Source organism: Gymnoscopelus microlampas, assembly GCF_963454915.1.
Source record: "Gymnoscopelus microlampas genome assembly, chromosome: 15".
Lineage (NCBI taxonomy): Eukaryota > Metazoa > Chordata > Actinopteri > Myctophiformes > Myctophidae > Gymnoscopelus > Gymnoscopelus microlampas.
The window spans coordinates 46,750,389-46,770,643 of NC_139952.1; the positions used below are offsets into that span (position 1 = coordinate 46,750,389).

The following is a 20,255-nucleotide window of genomic DNA, read 5'->3' on the forward strand; positions in this document are numbered from 1 at the left end:
ATTGAGGTCATGTGATCAGTGACATACACAGGGTGTACTTTTGGCTGAGGGTGCCCAAAATAGGGACACCAGCATTAACTGTGCTTAAACTGATTGTATGTCAGTGGTATAATGATACTAATAGACCAATTATTTGTTTACTAACATTGAGACTGTACGCACAGGTGATTGTTTCAAGCAATCAATTCCCAACCTGTTTCGCTGGTTTCAGCACACCCCAACCCCCTCTTGTGTGTTGGCTAGTGAGGTGCGTCCTAGCGAGACCTGACAGAATGGGTTTCATTGCGCGCATACTGGTTCTTATCAGTGTGACGTCGTTTGTTAAGGGGTCTATAATAATATCTGTAATTTAGTCGCATTGTTAGCTTGTAGATCGGCCGAAATGTATATAGGGCTGAAATGGTTAATGTATGTTTGGTAATAATCAAAATCTACAAAGTAACTAAAGTTTTAAAATAATTGTAGTGGAGTAAAAGTACAACATTTGCCTCTTGAGATGTAGGAGGAGTAAAAGTTCAGAAAATTGGAAATACTCAAGTTAAAGGTAGGATAAGTGATATCTTTTTGGGGTTTTTTTTGTTAAAAAGGTTAAAGTATTATATTCTGATAGTAATCATTGCTACGGACAGAGTGTTTGTTCGGTCACAGGGGTCTCTCCAGCTCTTAAGTAAAGAGAATATAGTATATTGGAGAAATATGGGAGACTCCTTTTACTGAACAAACGCTCTATAGCAATGAGTACTGTCAGAATATAGACCCATTTTGCAATTATTTGAATAATTGCAAATCACTTACCCTACCTAAGTTAAAAAAATACTTCAACATTGTACTTGAGTAAATGTACTTAGTTACTTTACACCTCTGCGTGTGGCTCGAGGAGGGCGGAGAGGTAAGGGGGAGCCAGGCTGTGCAGTGCTGTGTAGGTGGTGAGCAGGTATGTTTCAGAATGTGGCCCTGAACTTCACCATGGACAGAAAGAACTCAGGATAGAAGTATGTATCCCACATCTGCTGGAGGTTACAGGCACTTGTTCAGACCTAAAGTCTATTCTGTGTTCAGAAGGTTCAGTTTTTTTTACATGCAATGATGGGGTCCTTTCCACGTGCAGTCATTTTATGTTAGTAACACTAGGTTAGAGGGGAGTGCCACTCCCTGTACTTTTGTCCCTGTTGGCTTTTGTAACTCGGGACGCATTCATGTTATAAATGAAACTCTGAATTCTCCAGTGGTGTAAAATAACTAGGTACACTTGTGCTCTACTACATCTCAGAGGCAAACTACAATATTTGAAAACTTAAGTTACTAGTTACTTTGCAGATATAAAATATTACATTATAAAACATAAATTAACCACTTTAGCCCTATTTTATGCCTAGGCTATTTGAAAATAGCAGATCTACAAGCTCACAGCACAGCGCGTTGTGAGCTTGTAGATCTGCTATTTTCATTTTCTTTTACTTTTGGTACTTTAAGCACATTTTGATACCAATACTTTTGCACTTTTACTCAAGTAAACTTCTACATTACAGTATTGATACTTTTACTTAAGTAAAACATTTGAGTACTTTTTCCACCACTGGAATTCATTTTATTTAAATAGTTTATGCCTGATTCAAATGTATTTTATACATAGTAACTATGGCTACTATGTGTAAACATTTAGCTCCTACAACATCAACATGTTTGTGTTTTAATGTACTGTATATTTCAACGCCATCTGCAACAGTGCAGCTGCATTTAAAGTCCCTTTCCCCACACCTCGGAGGAAATGACACCCAGACATATTACTGGGGTGGGACTTGAACCTGTGACTATCTGCTTACCAGGTGCTACTCTACCCATTCAGCTATGGCTGTTTCTTTAGTCACAGTGGTTCTCAAACATTTTCATGACAAGGACCCCCAAATTCATATGTATATGGCCGTGGACACCCATGTCAAAAGATGTAGTGCCAGCCTGGAACCCCCCCCCCCCCCCCATAAGAAAGATAAAACTTGAAGGGAAAAAAAGAGTTCCAAATTTGGCAAGACAATGGGTACACCTTGATACATTGTCAGAACCAGAACTTGCAACCTCCCGTATCATAGCCAGTGAGCCACTGAGCTTTTGTTTAATGCTTTTTTGAATCCATTTCAGTGTATACCATTTGTATATTGTCCCTTACACCAGTAGGGATACTATAATACTAGTCCTGTGTATTGGAAGAAAGCTGGCATCAAAAGTGAAAACTTACTAAAATTGATAAGTATTGGCCGCAGACCTCCATCTGAAAAGATTGTGCTGGGGTGGCCATAATTTGATTTGTTTAAAACGTTCTTCAAAATGTTGAACTGACATTTGTGGGACTTGAACCCAGGACCTTTATTGACATGCAGAAAGAGTCTTTTCAGAGTGAGCTATTGTCATGACTGCTAGAACAGCCAAATAGAATAGAATCATCACAAAAAAGGGGGTCATAATTAAGGAAGTGAAGGGACAGTGGAAGTTACAGTGGTTCTTCTTTAAGCTGAAGCATAAGCTAAAGAAACATGTGGAAATGTGTGGCGGTGTCATAGGCAAGCGAGTTCTGGCGTGGATACTGTACCTAGGTGACCTTGTAAACAAGGCCAAACAGGTTCAAGTCCCGCCTAGACGGGATCTCTAATAAATTCCAGGCAATCTGTAATAAATACACAAGGTTTGTTTCCCCCACACACTGTAGGTATACAGTATAGGATAGTAGCTTATAGTAGCTTCCTCTGGTGTGATTCTGGACTTCGTTTACGTTTTTGAAGTAGTTAGACAGGTCCGTGGGTGTCTTGTCGTTGTGGTGTATCTTGAAGACCAGGCCCATTGCAAGTTGCTGTCCTCAACCCTGAGCCATCCAACCCTAGCAAAATGAGCAGGGGTTAGATGAGTCGTAGATGTGAGGCCAAGAAGTAGCCTTTACCAGTTTATTTTGGGATGTCTGGAGCCTTGTTCTTAAGGCCTCCGTGGTGTTATGGTACCATGAGGTGCATGCATAGTCAAAGGAACCTTTGACTATGCAGGTGCAAATATACAGTGACAAAAAAAACACCCAAGGAGTGGGGACTATTACTGTCCTCCCCATCCCTGCATGGGCTTATCGACTATTTTAATCAACCCGATCGCCAGAGGAAACGTTCTCATTGAACGTTTTTCAACGTTTCTCAAAATCCGTGCATAGACTACTGGAAAACCACAAATCTCCCCCATTGTGACTAAACCATTTCGGAGGCGCGCAGTCTCAAGGGAATTGTCGCCGTGTGAAGGACCACCGAGCGAGCTAAAGCGAGCGAGTTGCCGTCCTGAACATTGCGACATTCCCTTGAGCCTACTCAGCGCCGTTTGAGTTACGTACCGATAGGCACAGAATCGTAAATTTTGTTGTGGGGACTGCTCTACTTCCTGGTTTTTCCGGGTTGCGACTGGTTACGCCCACCGTGGGACTCCCCGTACATATGCACGGAATTTGGGGGTTTCTAGGCGACTATGCACGGAATGACGTGCACAAATCCGTGCAATGTATACTAATTCTCTGGCGATCAGGCTGATTTTAATATAGTTGGATACAGTTTTAAATGATCTGTCTTAATAACTGGGGGCTCTAATACATGTTTATGCTGTGGATTGCCTTATCACTGTATCAGAACATGACGTCAGAGTTCTGCTCCGCCAGCAAAACACCAGAAAGGAAGCAGGGCCTGACGGCGTGTCGCCTGCCACCCTTAAACACTGTGCCGACCAGCTGGCACCAGTCCTCACTTCCATCTTTAACCAGTCCTTGCTACACTCTATCGTGCCTGCTTGTTTTAAGTCAGCAGTGATCATCCCAGTCCCAAAGAAGAATAACAACATCACCTGTCTTAATGATTATAGGCCTGTTGCCTTAACATCGGTCATTATGAAGGTTTTTGAGCGGCTGGTGTGTAGATTAATGTCCAGCATCTCACTTGATTCCCATCAGTTTGCCTATAGGGCAAATAGAAGTGTTGACGATGCAGTGTCCTTGTGTTTGCACTCTATCCTTCAACATCTGGAAACCAGGGTTGTGCCTGTATATGCACATATCTTATTTGTCGACTACAGTTCTGCGTTTAACACCATCGTTCCTGTTAAGTTGATCCAAACCCTACAGGAACTGGGTGTTAAACAATCCATTTGCAAATGGATTTATGACTTTTTAAGTGACAGAAAACAAGCTGTCAAAGTCGGCAAATTAATCTCACAATCCAAGGTTTTGAACACAGGTGCCCCCCAGGGCTGTGTTCTTTCTCCTTTTCTATATTCTGTCTACACATATTTTTGTCAATCACACACTAATTCTGTCCTGTTGTTTAAATTTGCAGATGACACCTCTGTGGTAGGCCTAATCACAAACAGTGATGAATCTGGCTATCGCAATGAGATAGATGACCTGGTGAGGTGGTGTGAGAACCATAATCTCATACTTAACATCTCAAAAACCAAAGAGTTGGTTGTTGACTATAGGAGGAAGAATAAAACCTTCCTTCCTCCTCTCTCCATAAATGGAGTAGAGGTTGAGAGGGTCTCCTCGTTCCGGTTCCTCGGAACCACCATCCACGAATCCCTATCATGGGAACTCAACACCAGCCTTAAGGTCAGTAAATCCCACCAGCGTCTCTACTTCTTGCGGCAGCTTAGAAAGTTCAAGGTCAGTAAAACAGCTATGACACATTTCTATAGGTCAGTCATTGAGAGCGTGCTCACCTTTTCCATGCTTGTCTGGTACGGCAATACAACCGCACAGGACAGGACACGGTTGGAGAGGGTTACACGTCAGGCAGCTAGGATAATTGGTTCGAGCCTTCCATCGCTGTCATCACTCTATCCCACTAGATTGGTGAAGAGGGCTAAAAAAAATCATAGCCGACCATTCCCATCCAGCCCATTACCTTATCAATCTCCTCCCATCAGGTAGGAGATATGGCAGCATTGGGAGTAGAACCTCCCGTTTTAGAGACAGCACATACCTCCAAGCAGTCAGGCACCTTAACGACACTCTTGCACTACAAACACAAACTAGACGGTATGCACTTTAATTATGCACTTTAAAAATTGCTACATAATTGCACTAAGCAGTTTCTTCTACTGTCTGTACTGTATACATGTGCCAAAGCTGCAGCTTGGTCCTGGTTTGGTTCTGTTTCTTGTGTCTCTTTTTGTTCTTGTCTTTGTGCTGTTGTTTATTGTGTTGTCTTGTATGTGAGAGGAAGCACCAAGACAATTTCCTATCAAACTTGTTTTGAAATGGCAAATAAATATTTGAACTTGATCATTTTATATGAATAAATAGACTTTAAAGTGGACCTTGTGATTATATAAATAAAGCTACAGAGAACTCTCCAGTTACTGTGGGTTGACTTGTGGAGGCCTCAGGTAGCCTGTAAATGTGATTCAGCACTGACATCTAGTGGTAGAATCTAAAACCTGTAGATGGCATTAAGGCCAGTCCACACCAAAGAAACAAAACCATGTGTTTTTAAGGCCAGAAAAACAAGCTAAATCTTGTCCAGAAGTTGCGGTAAATATGGCAGCACTACCAATGAGAGTCAGCGCTTTCATTGTTGCTAAGATACGGATGTGGGCTGCCGGTGGGCGTTTCGAAATGGAGTCAGTATGTGAATACTCAGCTGTCAGTGATAGTGAAGATGATGAGGATGAAGACACAAGAGGACTTGAAAATAAAAATAAAATGAAGATAGATGAAGGAAGTGACCAAGAAGAGAGCTATGTGATTGGGATGGTAGCAGCCAAACATAATTGATGGCCTATTCAGAGATCAGCATGCAGTGCATGGGAAAGTTTGTTGTTGGGAGAATTGGAAAAGTTGATCTAGTGAGAATTAGTGGAAGAGGCATGGTCATAATAGAATGTGCAATCTTTGAACAGATGTGCAGAGGTCTGGATATATGTATGTGTAGCAGGGGGGGGCTTTTTAAAGGGAATAATAATAATAAAATATACAATGCCTACTAGACTACGCCACCTTTTTCTAGAGGGAAGGTCCTCTTTAACAATAAAATGCACAGGTTCGTGTAACCAAGGATGAGCATGGAAATAAGACATAGAATGATTTTAAAGGCTGTTTATTCTTTTTGCTTCTGTACATAAAGTATTCAAACTTTTAAAATACGCACTAGATTAATTAAAATCCAACAATCATAAATAACCAAACACATACAATACCATACATTGGCTGGCATAATTGAGGAGGAGAAGGAGCACAGCATGGAATAAGGGCATACTTTTTACCATCATTTACTAATTCACCGGGCGGCCAATATGCCGATATATTTAGGAACGCCATGCCTTCCAGCTTTTGTCCTCCTCAGGCACGCCAACCTTACAGCAAGCTAGGGGATCTCCTGAATGAAAACAGCCCAGCCCTTTTATATCCTGTGACAATAAACCCCACCCTTAATTTGAAACAAGGAGCACCTGGCTGATGCTGCCATAGTAACAGGTCTACCTGGTTACATATGTTTGGCGAATGTCAGGTAGAGGTGTTTCGGCTTGGAATGGGGGAAACAAGGGAGTAATAAGCGGTGTACCACTGTCTATGAAACCAGACAGGTTTCTTGACACGGACGGCGTACGCAAGGCGAAAAGACTTACTCGGTTCCGAGAAGGGATACGGGAGGAAACTGAGTCAATGTGTTTAACATTTGAAGGGGATTCACTCCCAGATCGAGTGTACGTGGAGTATTTGTGTTATAGGGTTAGACCAGGGGTCAGCAACCTTTAATGTCAAAAGAGCCATTTTGGACCAAAAAATAAATACAAAATCTGTCTGGAGCCGCAAACATATATGAGTCTTATAATGAAGGCAACACGGGCTATTAAGTGTATATTAGCCTATCAAAATTACTAAATACAAATTCATGTGAATGAGCATTCATTAAATATGATAACTTCTCGCAGCAGATCAAACATACAGGTAATCCAGCAGCATTGGCTGTGAAGGCAAACAACTCTGTCTATGAACTATTCAATTCTCTATTTTCCTCGGTTATCTTTAGTTTTTGGCATTTGGAATCACACCGGTTTGTTTACACAAGCCACCCGTCTGGCTCCTCGCCAATAAATGTGTCGCAGGCTAAGACGCAAATTTTAGTTGACCGAAATGTTGAAAATTTGTATTTATTCTACCATTTTTACAATATTGGAAAACGTAAGAATGTATGTTTCATGTTTGCCAAACATGAAACATTACATTCTTACGTTTTCCAACGTGGTTTTCCAATGTGGTGCTCTTTTATAGGGCCTAATCGTTAGGCCCTACGAAAGAGCATCACTCAGATGTTTCTGTTGTCAGCATTACAGGCATGTCGCAGCAGTGTGTAGAGCAGTGGTTCTCAAACTTTTTCATGTCTAGGACCCCCAAATTGACACTTATTAGCCCGCGGACCACCATTTGAAAAGATATGCCAAGGACCCCATAAGAGAAGATTTTTTACGGCTCTAGCAGTGATTCTCAACCATTTTAATTTCAAGGACCCCCAGTTTGACATGCATTAGGGCTACGGACCCCCATTTAATGGCATTTCTATCTATTGGACCCCAATTTGTATCGTAAAATCTATGTTAATTTGTCTGTAACTCTGAGAGTGTACAAATGGAACCAAATGGACCCTAACCCATGTGTACACTCTCAGAGTTACAGACCCATAAGGGTCCATTCCTAACTATCCATCATTTAGCAGGGTACCCCCTGGAAGTCCCTCTAGGACCCCTGGGGGTCCCCGGACCCCACTTTGAGAACCACTGGTGTAGGGGAAGTTGGAGGTGTGGGAGATGTGGGGTGGAAAATTGCAAAGAGGAATGTAAGGAGATGAAAGAGCCTGCAAAGTGCATGCACTGTGAAGGCGATCACTATGTAGGGGCAACACAATGTCCCAGGAAAGTAAGTAAAGGAGATTAAAGTGAATAAGATCAGGAAGGAAAGGAGGGGCATGTTGTATGCTGAAGCAGTGCAGAGAGTGGAGGGGACTCAGGAGAGTAATGAAAGGATGGCAACACAACAGTTAGTCAGAGGAAAGAGTGAATGCAGCTGGAAAGGGTATCTATATGGATAAGAAAAGATTCTTGGCATTTTTGGCCGTGGCGTCAGTTCAGCAAAGGTATGGCGGCCCCTTTTTAGATTTTTTTTTTTGGGGATCAAACAGGCCAAAACGCTCCCGAAATGCATTAAAGCATGAGATTAATCGCAATTAAACATTGTAATCGTTTGACAGCAGTAATTCAAATAAATGTATTATTATCACAGGTAATAGACTGTGATATAGGCGACCGGGGGTTTCACACAACATAATAAAATAACCAAAATTAAACCCAAAACGAGGGCTGACGGTCAGGAGGTGAAACTACACCCAGGCAAAGCAGCAGCGTTGTGTTCCTCTTCACCAAGCCCTGGAAACACAAGCAGCAGTATCAGCCCACATTATACCTATAACACAATGGTCTTACACCTGCATTATTCATAGGCTGATAACGCAGATAGACAGAGACATTCATGGATTCATTTTTAAAAGTACATTTTATAGAGATTCAAGGCAAGTCGGAAAGAATTAAAATGATTTTGGATGCAGCAAGGAGATTCCGGGGTGTGGTGGATCGGGGATGTCAGTGGAAAGGAGGATTTGGACATTATATACTGAGAGAGGGATTCGCGACAACTCAGACAGGGTCTGTCTGGGACATAATGGACACAGAATGGACACACCGGGATTATTAGGGAATGAGAACAATTTGAATGGACACTTATAATTTAGTTTGCAGTGCATAAGTTGTAGTTTTACACTCCAGTCCAGCTGGTGGCGGTAATGCTCCTTAGTTAGTTGCCAACTGCCAAAAAACATGACAGAAGAAGAAGCAGTTGCTAGGATACGACGCATGACAGGCACAGCACAGTACACGCCTATGAGTTAAAGAGCCCTGAACCAGCTGGTTCAGGGCTGTGCTGTGACACAAACGAAACTTAAGGATTTATGATTTCTTGTGAAAGAGCAGCAAAACATGGAGCTTCACTCCGTCTCACATTTATCTTTAAAAATCAGTGTTTTAACAGTAAAGCCATGGATGTGTATTTATTTCTACATGTTGCTGATGCGGAGCAGCTGTTACTGTTACAACACATCTGTCACAGGTAGCTAATACCAGCACACACTCATCACATAGAGTAGCACGGGTCTGTCTACACTATTTACAGTGGCGTTATGGACGGGAATGTAAGCAGATAATGTATTTACTGGGGGGGGGGGAACAACGTGTTGACGTTTTCGTTTGTTCTTGTTGTTTTCTTATGAAATTGATGTGTTTCTGATAGTAAACAAAATGAAATGTAGTGAAATCAATAGGCTTTGATTGATTGATGTACTTTATTTAGTAAGACATGAGAACAGTACATGACAGTACATAACAGTACATGGAAGTACAAATTCACAATACAAGGTCTACTAAACTGGAAAGCTCATTAAGCAAGCTTGTTTAAGATGAGATCCCCATGTACACAAATCAGGCTACCCTTCATCCCTCAATTCATAGTAAAGTAAGTATCTGTATAACATACTTTAGCCCTGAAACATGACTGTGTCATGTAGATGTACGGGTTGTAAATGGAGAAAACCAGGAACAAGCGCTGTCATGTTTCAGGGCGAAACTGGCCAGTCAGTAAATAATAATTTAAAGGTAGGGTAAATTATTTTTTTTGTTAAAAGGTTAAAGTACTATATTCTGATAGTAATCATTGCTACAGAGCGGTAAATAGAATATAGTACATTTTCAGGTAGGTGACAACATTTAAGCCAATCAGGAGAGAGCACTGAAAATGCATTTTCTGTTTAATAAAGAGCTGGAGAGACATGGGAGACTCCTTATACTGACAGGACACCCTATAGTAACGAGTACTATCAGAATATAGAGCTATTTTGCAATTATTTGAATAATTACAAATCACTTACCCTACCTTTAAATACAGAACATGACTCTGGCTGGCTGGCTGGCTCGCTGACTGACTGACTGGCTGGCTGACTGACTGACTGACTGCAGTCTCTACAATGTACGGCTGCTTCCAGACATAATGTACACAGGCAGGGCTACTCTATTTGATGAGTGTGTGCTGGTACTCAGGCAGTACTACACTATGATGAGTGTGGGCACTGGTATTGGCAGGCAGCACTACTCTGTTTGACCACTTGAATAAATATATACAGTACGTCTATAAGTCTGCTCCCTCGTGCGCTCGCTCTCTCTCTCTCTCTCTCTCTCTCTCTCTCTCTCTCTCTCTCTCAACATCTCTAGAGCCACTGCTGCACTGAAGACGCTGAACACAAATCAGAACACAGCGTCTGCTTATTTGCTTTATGGACTGATGAGATGGAAAGACTTTTTTCCTCCTCCCAGATCTGTAAACCTGTGGATCGGATCCCTGTGACCCACCACTCCCTGCTCATTGGCCCTCACTGTGGGCCTACAGATCTACCTGTAGACCTGTAGACCCTTACAGTACAGGTAGATGGCCTACAGGTAGCAGGTGATTCGGTGTCCGCAGCAGCAGACTCTGTTGCTCCAGTGTTGTGATGGGTGCTGTTGACACCACACAACATACCACCACAATCCAGACATTAGAGACATAGATATGCGTAATGTGCACAATAGCCAGCATAAGTCTGACTCAAATGTGAAGTTGACTCCTAAATTATAAAGGAGGCTGGGGTGGAGGAGGAAAGCTTGCAGCATCATCAGTGTTTATCAGTGTTAATCAGTGTTCATCAGTGTTGAGAAGCAGTGATCAAATGAAAGAGGAAGAGAAAGAGAGGGTGGGGGGAGAACTGCCTCAGTGCCTCTATGAAGAAGCTACTCGTTTTTGTCGTTAGAGGTAGTATGAATTAGCTTTTTTTTAAATCATGCCGCGGGCCGCATTGGACCCCTCCGCGGGCCGCAAAATGCCTGCGGATCTTGTTCTCAACCCTGTTGAGAACATGAGCTGAGATTGACATGTAGAAAGGTGTGGCTGTTTGTAAACAACCGGCTGACTGACAGCTGATTACAGTATGACTCCAGTGTGCATCATGAACTAACTCCATGCTTCATTTGGTTTTGTTTTAAGGACAACATCAGGTGATCGGGTCTTCTCAGGACATCCTGGTCAAAGTGGGAGATGAGGTGATCCTTCCATGTCTCATTAAACCACCGTTCAACATGGCCAGGAAGACAGTGGAGTGGTCCAGACCTGACCTGAAGCCGTACCTCATTAATCTCCTCCAAGATGGACAGTTCAAACATGGCGAAGACCTGAACCCGTTGTACAAAGCGAGGACATCTCTGTTTCCTGAGGAGCTGCATCTTGGTAAAATGTCACTGAAACTGTCCAGGGTGAAGCTCTCAGACGAGGGGACCTACAGATGTTCTGCTCCACAACTGCACATCTACACTTTGATCCAGCTCCTTGTTGGTACGTTTTATTGTCCTAGTGATGCTGTGACCAAAGATCCAACTGGCCTGAGTCACACTTCAACACAACATTGTACACTTCACATCAAAGACAACACTGCACTCCATAGAGCAAGGAAACATCTCACAACACTGTAACCTGTGTGGTGTTATGAGGACAGACAGACAGACAGACAGACAGACTATTTCCCAATCTTAATCTTCCGTTAAAAACCTAGGTGTCACCTTTGACCTCAACCCAAGACGTTAAGCGTCCGTAGGCCTACTGACAAAATAATATAACTTAAGTTTATAAAGACATAAGACAGAGCTGTCTTCCATCATTAAGAAATAATAATAATAATGTATATAAAAATTAATGAACCTCGTAGCTTCACCTGCCGCTGTTACATGCATTTAGGGGAAACACTGTTGTTAATAAAGTATTCAATCAATTAATCAATCAATTAATGTAATTACAGTAGAACTCAAGCTGTGCCTGGAAAGAATGTTTTACATGTTCTTGCTTGTTGTAGCATCCATAGCTTTAGATTTTAGATTTGTAAATATTTTCTGCATAGTAGATGGATGGATATATTGATTGATTATATTATTGATTATTATATTTTCTGTTTTTGCAGGGAATGTGTCTCATCCAGTGATCTCTGCAAATGGACCAGAAGACAGTGGTTTATCTTTGACATGTGATTCTGGGTGCTGGTATCCACAACCTGAGATGTCTTGGCTGGACAGAGATGAAAACAACATCACTGCTGAGCCCTCAGTGACACACAGACCTTCTCACCACTGTTACATTGTCCAGAGGAATGTGACAGTGAGGCGAGCAAAGCACGTGACCTGTAGAGTTCACCTGCCACGCTTCAACTACACTGATGAGACACAACTTTACATATCAGGTAATGTTTAGTTGCATTCTGAACCAGTTGTATTCTGAACCAGTTGTATTCTGAACCAGTTGTATTCTGAACCAGTTGCATTCTGAACCAGTTGCATTCTGAACCAGTTGCATTCTGAACCAGTTGCATTCTGAACCAGTTGCAGGTGGTGGGTAGATTTTTTGGAGAGGCAGGAATAGAGGGAATTACAGTAGTCACGGTGTGAATAATCTATGCATGCAACCATTTCTATCTTTGGTATGTTTTATTTGATATTTTGTATATTTATACATGGACCATGTACAACACTACATTAAGTCAGAGTGAGCTACAGTATAGTATATAACTAATTTACATCTGCACTCCCTTGGTTAGTATAGTTGTTGTGAAATGATGTACATTATCACATTCTGCATTATTGTTTCATGCACCAACATGGACATAATGTTTGCTTATTATATCAATGATTGTCAATTATCAAAACTACCTACATTGAACCTAAACTACATAACTATTTCACCAACATGTAACTTAGAAGTTACAATGTTAACAACTATGTCAGGTTGTTAATTCATCATAAAGTCTACTCTTCAACCATGTGGGAAGCTGCGTTTAAAATGGACTCATAACAAACAGTACATGTACATTTATTAATGTGTTAATACATCTATTCATTCATTTGTTAATACATGTGCATTTATGAATGTATTCATAATGTAAATGTACATATATTTATGCACAGTGCAGGACTCATGGATGTTAATGGAGACCCGGCAGGAATCAAACCTGTGAACTTTGGACCACAGGACTGTAACCATTTTAACACCACTGTTGATTTGATTGTATCATGTTTACAGTTGTGTTATAACTATGTGTTTCAGAGGATATGATTCACACAGAGAAAGGATTAACTGGAGCAAAGATTGCATGGATTATTATAATGATCATCATCATCTCAGTGGCAGCAGGACTGGGATATTTATACTGGAAGAAGAGGCCCCCTGGTGAGTCTTGAACTGATTTGAACTGATTTATTTTTAGTAATCATTGCTATAGAGTGTTTGTTCAGTAATAGGGATCTCCCTGTCTTTCCAGCTCCCTGAAAATGCTTGTTACTGAACAAACACTCAGAGTACTATCAGAATATAGAGCTGTTTAACACTTATTTTAACCAAAGAAAATCCCTTCCCCTACCTTTCAATCTATATTTGATAAATCATCCATCTATGCATCTATAATGATATGTCAAAGACTTTGTCAATATATTGATTATATTGATCAAACATGTGTTCATGTAGTAAATGTATATATAGTGTTTGTAAGAGTTAACATGATGTGTATTAACCTGTAATCTTTCTCCTCTATAGATGTGACACAGACTGGTATCTTACCAGCAGGTAAGATACAATCCATGATGTACTGAGTTCCACTGTATACAATCAACTGTTGTACTGCATCTTATATTTTACTATGATTAAATAAAATAAGGTATACATAATATTTATTTATAAATGTAATACTGTATTCATGAAGTGTTACCACACATACTGTAAGCTCCAGTCAACAGATTAATAGTTCCTTAAGTGCAGATCAACACATGATTTTACTCTAATGTGTTACAGAGATGGTTCCATTGGTGAATCCAGCAGACCAGCCTATAACGTATTCAGGTAGGTCTTCTGTTTTATTATCTCTCTGTATTCTGAGGTCCTCTGATTCAGTTCTAGTCGATTTGACGTTTCTACTGTATCTGTTCAATACTAAACGTAGAAAACAACATGGCGGCCTCTTATGTTGTCATGTTGACTTCAGGAGAAATGATGCTAAATACATCACTTGGTCATGGCCACCAGGGGGCGTTTTTGTCATGGCTCCATATCTGAAAATGTTCAGGGCCCCACACTGTATAAGTGTCATCTGTTGCTATAACATGATGACACACTTCAAATTATACATTCATACATTACGGATGCAGTCATTGATGTCTTTTTTTTCTTTTCTTTCTTTCATCAGATCTCATAACAAATGATGAAGAAATTCGTATTGTGCTGGTTGGGAAGACTGGAGCTGGAAAGAGTTCCACAGGAAACACCATCCTGGGTGCTGAAGCATTTAAATCAGATATTTCACCTGCTTCTGTGACATTGAGCTGTTATAAGGCCAGTGGTGTAGTGGCTGGTAGAAATGTTTCTGTTATTGACACTCCAGGCTTGTTTGACACTGGGTTCAGCGAAGATGAAACCATTGAAGAGGTCAGAAAGTGTATTACTTTTGCTGCTCCTGGTCCTCATGTGTTCCTGGCTGTGATCAAACTGGGGAGATACACAGATGAGGAGAGGAACGTTGTGGCAAAGATTCAGAAAGCATTTGGACAAAGTTCAGATAAATACACCATGATTCTCTTCACTCATGGTGACAATCTTAGAGATAAAACAATTGAAGTTTTTATGAATGATTCTCCAGAACTACAAGAATTAATCAGAAAATATAGTGGTTTTTATCATGTCTTCAACAACGAAAGTATGGATCACTCTCAGGTCACTGAGCTGCTAGAGAAAATCAACCAGATGGTGGAGCTGAACGGTGGAAGCCACTACACGAACCAGATGTTCCAAGAAGAAGTAAGGAAACAAGGTGAGAGAAACAAGTCATTTACTCATTAAGGTGATGTTGCAGGAGTTACTGGTGGGAGAGTCTTGTCATAGGCCTCAGTGTTCATGTATCCATTTTAACTCAGTGTGTACATTTAAACATTTGCTTTTTAAACCCTGTTTATTTGTTGTTTAACGAATAATTATCCAAGTAATAGTCAGTGACGGTAGCGTATTTATAGACCTGTATACCTGATTACGTCGCATATGCATGGTTTAGGAACCTATAATTACAGCTCACAGCTGAGCTACAGCAATCACGCTGTTTCATACGTTTTTGTCATAAGATTTTACACATAGTTGGATCAGGCTTTGGAGATATGGTGATGCTTTACCAAAGAACTGCCGATCCGACTTACACCAGGGTTATTTTAGTTAACTGAAAACTAACCAAAAAACTAGAATTGACTAAACATTTGATTTAACGGAAAATAATTTCAAAAAAATATAAGGCTTTACAAAAGACGATAACTAATGAAACTTTGTGTGTTTACAAAACATACAAAATATGTCCTTAGTTTTAGTCTGTCAGTAAAATATTATTCTTTTTTTTTAAACGAGTGAAAAGATCTACAAGGTCACTACACGTTGCGACGCGTTGTGAGCTTGTAGACCTGCTATTTTTGCTATCTTTGTAGCTTTTTGAATCTAGCCCCTGCCTACAGTACCTAATTTTTCAATTAAAAAAGCAAAACTAAACTAAAACTTAACTCAGACCCACTTTAAAAACAAATTAAAACTAACTGAACATGAAGTTAAAAAAAAGTCACTTCGCTCGACACACACACTGAATTTGAAGGTGATTGGCTGGCCGGTTGTCAACATACATGAAGGACAGATCCTCACTCACTGAGATTTGTGCAATTTATGGTTATGTGGCCCTCGGCCCGACACACGCTATTTAAAGTGCCCAGTGCTGTGTCGAGACCTTAGAAATGATTAAAACCGACTACACCACCTTTTTTATATAGAGGTGTTGGTCCTCTGATCTAAAACTTAAGGCTAAAATATTAAACAGGCTGCACAGGTCCATGGAACAATACGTAAAAGCATTGGCAAAAATAGTGAAGCAAGGCAGTGTTGAAGGTTAAAAGGTAAATACCCAATTTTAATCATAAAATCCCTTTACAGTGGTTTCTAAAAAATACAATTCACTAATAAAACTACACTAAACCTAATCTAAAATGTAACCTAACAAACAATAAAACAAGAAGCAATGATAAGAATGATGGGTAGAGCAGCACGGCAGGTAGGAGCCTTCACACACCTCCACAACCCCTGTGGAGGACAGAAAGACTGGGGCAGATCACTGGCTCTTTGAGCTGTTATAGTGGCATAGCCACACTACGTAGGTCAGGTGCTGTTTAGTTAGAGACTTACCGGCGAGGCAGAGTCATAGACCCTGCCGCTGCTCATGTCACTTCAAAGAAATAAACAGCTGATAATTTATGAAATCCATAATGAGTTTAGTCTAGGACTAGGTGGTTATTAATGTTGAAAATGGACAGTGTTTCTGATTTGAACCTTTTAAAGGAGACTTGACAGGCAGTGTGACATCACAGGAAGCAGCTGAACATGACTAATACCTTGCTACCACCCAGGCCTTTATGTCCTATATGAGTATCTATGGAATGATTAAACATACAAAATAGGAAAGTGTATGTGAGACAAGTCAACCTCATAATGTGACGTTTCCATGACTACCATTACAGAGACATCAGGATCCAATGAGGAGGAAAGGACATCACCAGCAGACCAAGAGGCACCGAGAGATAAAACACCACGAACATGGCTCCCAGTCAGTAAAAGATGGAGGCAAAAGTTAGAGGAGCTTGCAAACAGTGATGACTCTAAAGTTACCAAAGTTGGGAGTCTTGTGTTTGGGACAGAATTCTACATCGCTTTGGGACGTCGTGGACCTGATGTGTTCTTGGGGTTAAGAGATGACGGCACTGAAGTAGCAGTGAAGAGAATGTCAATGTTCAAAGACAAATACCATGTGCTTCAGAATCAGAAAGACATTTTACGTCTTCCACACCTTGATGATCCTTCGATTGTACGATACGTTGACTTTGTAGAGGATGAGGACTATCGTTACCTTGCTCTTCAGTTATGTGAATACACCCTGGAAGAATACATCATACAAAACCATTCGGAACTGGAGAAGAAACAGCTTGCACATCAGGTTCTCCAGAGCTTAAGAGTTCTTCATGGTCAGAATCCTACAATTATCCACAGGGATATCAAGCCCCAGAATGTCTTGATTGGTAAGATACAACTAAAACAAGTAAATAATATCAGAAATATGAACAACATATCGTCACTGTCGGGTGGAAACATTGTATGTCCAGTATTCTTATTATAAAAACCTGTTTTCCAATGGATAAAGAAGTTATTATTATATACATGTAGTTATTATTTAGTCCCATGATCTTGTTCATACGTTTCATTTGTTCAATGTTTATAACACACACACACACACACACACACACACACACACACACACACACACACACACACACACACACACACACACACACACACACACACACACACACACACACACACACACACACACTTAACCACTTTCATTGTCACTTTCTAAATTGTTAAAACATAGAAAAATGCTTCTACAACAAAGTAGTGTTATTGATACAAAAATAAAAACAAGTTGAAATATGGAGATACAAGTTTTCTGCCAGACAGTAACAATGTATTATAAGTAGTATAACAGCTGAACTTATTGTATTCAATCTAAAACACTTTATTATATTGATGTACCTAATTTACCCTGCAGATATTCAAGGCAAAGTTAGATTGACAGGTTTTGGATTAAGCCTACAATTACCTGAAGGACAAACAACCCTAGTCACAGAGGTGGCAGGAACAGAAACCTGGAAGGCAAAGGAGACTTTGAAGAAGGATCAAATTCCATATAAAAGAAGCACTGATATCCAGGTTGTTGTTTTTTTATTCTGTGTGAGAACAATTGAATTACTTAGAAATATTCATGCTAATTTTCATGTTCATTCTAAGGTGGCTGGGATGTTGATCTATTACATCCTCTCTGGAGGAGAGCATCCATTTGGCAGAGGCTTTAGATGTGAAGTCAACATTCTGGATGGAAAGTACAACCTGGACCATGTTCAGGATGTGGTCGCCAAGGATCTCATTGAGAGGATGATCAATGAAGACCCAAAGAAAAGACCTACAGTGGAGGAATGCTTGTCTCATCCCTACTTCTGGGAAAATGAAAGGTATGAGAAACAGTAAAATATTTTTCATTGTAACAATGACATATCAATGTTACTTATTTCCCTGCTTCTGGTGACTGATAGTGTCCTTCTATCTCCATCAGGTCAATGTCAGCAGCAGCCTCAGCACTGTAAACACACAAAACAGTGATCACTGAACACTAAATGTTATGATGAACACACTGACATCTCTATCTAACTGCTGCTTTATAAAGTACTGAACACACTGACATCTATCTAGGAAACACTACCCTTCCTCTTCGCCTTGCCTACTTGTTGTTAACTAGTTGTACAAGCTCTTGTTTTATTGTTTTATTCGATCTTGTTTAGTCGATACACTTAATTGTTTTAGCTCTTGCTCATTTGATTTTGCTTTTTGTCTCATCTGTTTAAGAAAGTAGGTAGCTGATATATTGCACTTTTACCTTAGCGCTAGGTATACTCTTGGTTGCTTGTTTTAGCAGAAAATGCACTTAAGACTTCTGGTGATTAGTTGTTTCGTTCCCTATCTATGTTGAATGCACTTATTATAAGTCACTTTGGATAAAAGCGTCTGCTAAATGACTGTTATATAATGTAATGTAATGTAATGTAATGTATCAAAATGTACTTACAAAAGTAGAAAGTACTCATGCAACGACGCGACGCAGCAGTGTGAGCTTGTAGATCGGCTATTAGTACAGTACTTGAGTAAATGTACTTAGTTCCTTTACACCACTGATGCGCACCGCACCGTACTGCAAGCCAGCTGCCAGGCTGATTTGAAAACACTGGCGTGCAATCATGGACTCCTCTGACACTGTTGTCCTCAATGAACGAGGTGAAAGCAAAGCTTTAATCATAAAATGGTCATTGGTCAATACGTCTGCTATTATTTCATAAAGTCCACATTTATTTACAAAGAAAACCTTTTGTCACACATATTACATTAATACCTATGCGTATATTTATTTATTTTTGTATTGTTTCATATGCGCTTTTTTGGAGGGGTGTCTTCAGGGTCAGGTCTGTAAAATATCGGAAATAATCAGGTTTCGGGAAAACAAATTTCACCAGTTTCGCAACGTTTGGGACGGCAACTCGTTCGCTTTAGCTCACTTGTTCAAATAACTCAAATGAAACTATAGACCAGGGGTCTTCAACGGGGGGTCTGGGACCCCTAGGGGGTCCTCAGAGTCACTACAGGGGGTCCGCCAAATCTTTGTGTGATATGATTTTTTTTTTACCTTAACCACTTGAACCCCAGCATTCCTTTTCTGAGGAGAACTTTGCCAAAAATAGCAGATCTACAAGCTCACAACGCCTCGCGCTGCGAGGCGTTGTGAGCTTGTAGATCTGCTATTTTTGGCAAAGAGGTCTAGGTGTAGAGGGAAAAAGAACAGTAAACGTCAACAAAAAAAGTTGAATCTAAAACACAATATAGAGGGAGTCCCTGCTTCATCTCTCTCTCAGCTAGGGGGTCCTTGGGCTGAAAACGTTGAGGACCCCTGCTATAGACATTGTCATTTTACCATTTGCTATATAATAGCCTGCACTGTGGCCTGTAAACCACTGTAATGTCTCAATGCTTAATGATGTTTGCAAAGCACTTCAAATTGCCTTGTTGTTGAAATGTGTTATACAAATAAACGTGCCTCAACTTCCTATTTTTATTAGCCTTAGTTAAAATGCCACAGGTAGCCTACATGTTGCCATTCAATTTAGCACTGTTAACGCCTCACTATGTAACTTTTGTTTAATGAATAAAATTGTATTTTGTCCATAGTATGCTAATACAATATAACTTATACAATCTGTCTGGTAGAGTATGTTTGATTTTTTTATTTTTTTATTTTTGAATATCCAAAGAAATCTTAAAAATGACACCGATGCGTTCCCAGTCTTAATGGGTTAACATACTCTACCAATTACATTATAGTCATTAAAAAAAAAGTGACATAGTGCAGCTTTAAGGCTAATTCATATCAGATGTGGATCCTGTAGTCCTGCTGGTAACCGAA

At 40.3% G+C, this 20,255-nt stretch overlaps 1 protein-coding gene across 1 annotated transcript in view; it reads left to right on the forward strand.

Annotated features, from left to right (window-relative positions):
* Window positions 1-9,024: 9,024 nt before the first annotated feature.
* The window catches only part of LOC311061825 (uncharacterized protein), a gene marked incomplete at its 3' end in the record, with an annotated part of 80,348 nt that continues 69,117 nt past the window's right edge, over window positions 9,025-20,255 (forward strand). The window contains exons 1-8 of the mRNA XM_084080522.1: window positions 9,025-9,169; window positions 11,132-11,476; window positions 12,096-12,371; window positions 13,232-13,354; window positions 13,718-13,747; window positions 13,973-14,020; window positions 14,364-14,984; window positions 16,714-17,268. Of these exons, the coding sequence (XP_083936648.1) occupies window positions 9,040-9,169; window positions 11,132-11,476; window positions 12,096-12,371; window positions 13,232-13,354; window positions 13,718-13,747; window positions 13,973-14,020; window positions 14,364-14,984; window positions 16,714-17,268 (2,128 nt within the window). The 5' untranslated portion in view covers window positions 9,025-9,039. The remainder of the gene's footprint in view (window positions 9,170-11,131; window positions 11,477-12,095; window positions 12,372-13,231; window positions 13,355-13,717; window positions 13,748-13,972; window positions 14,021-14,363; window positions 14,985-16,713; window positions 17,269-20,255) is intronic.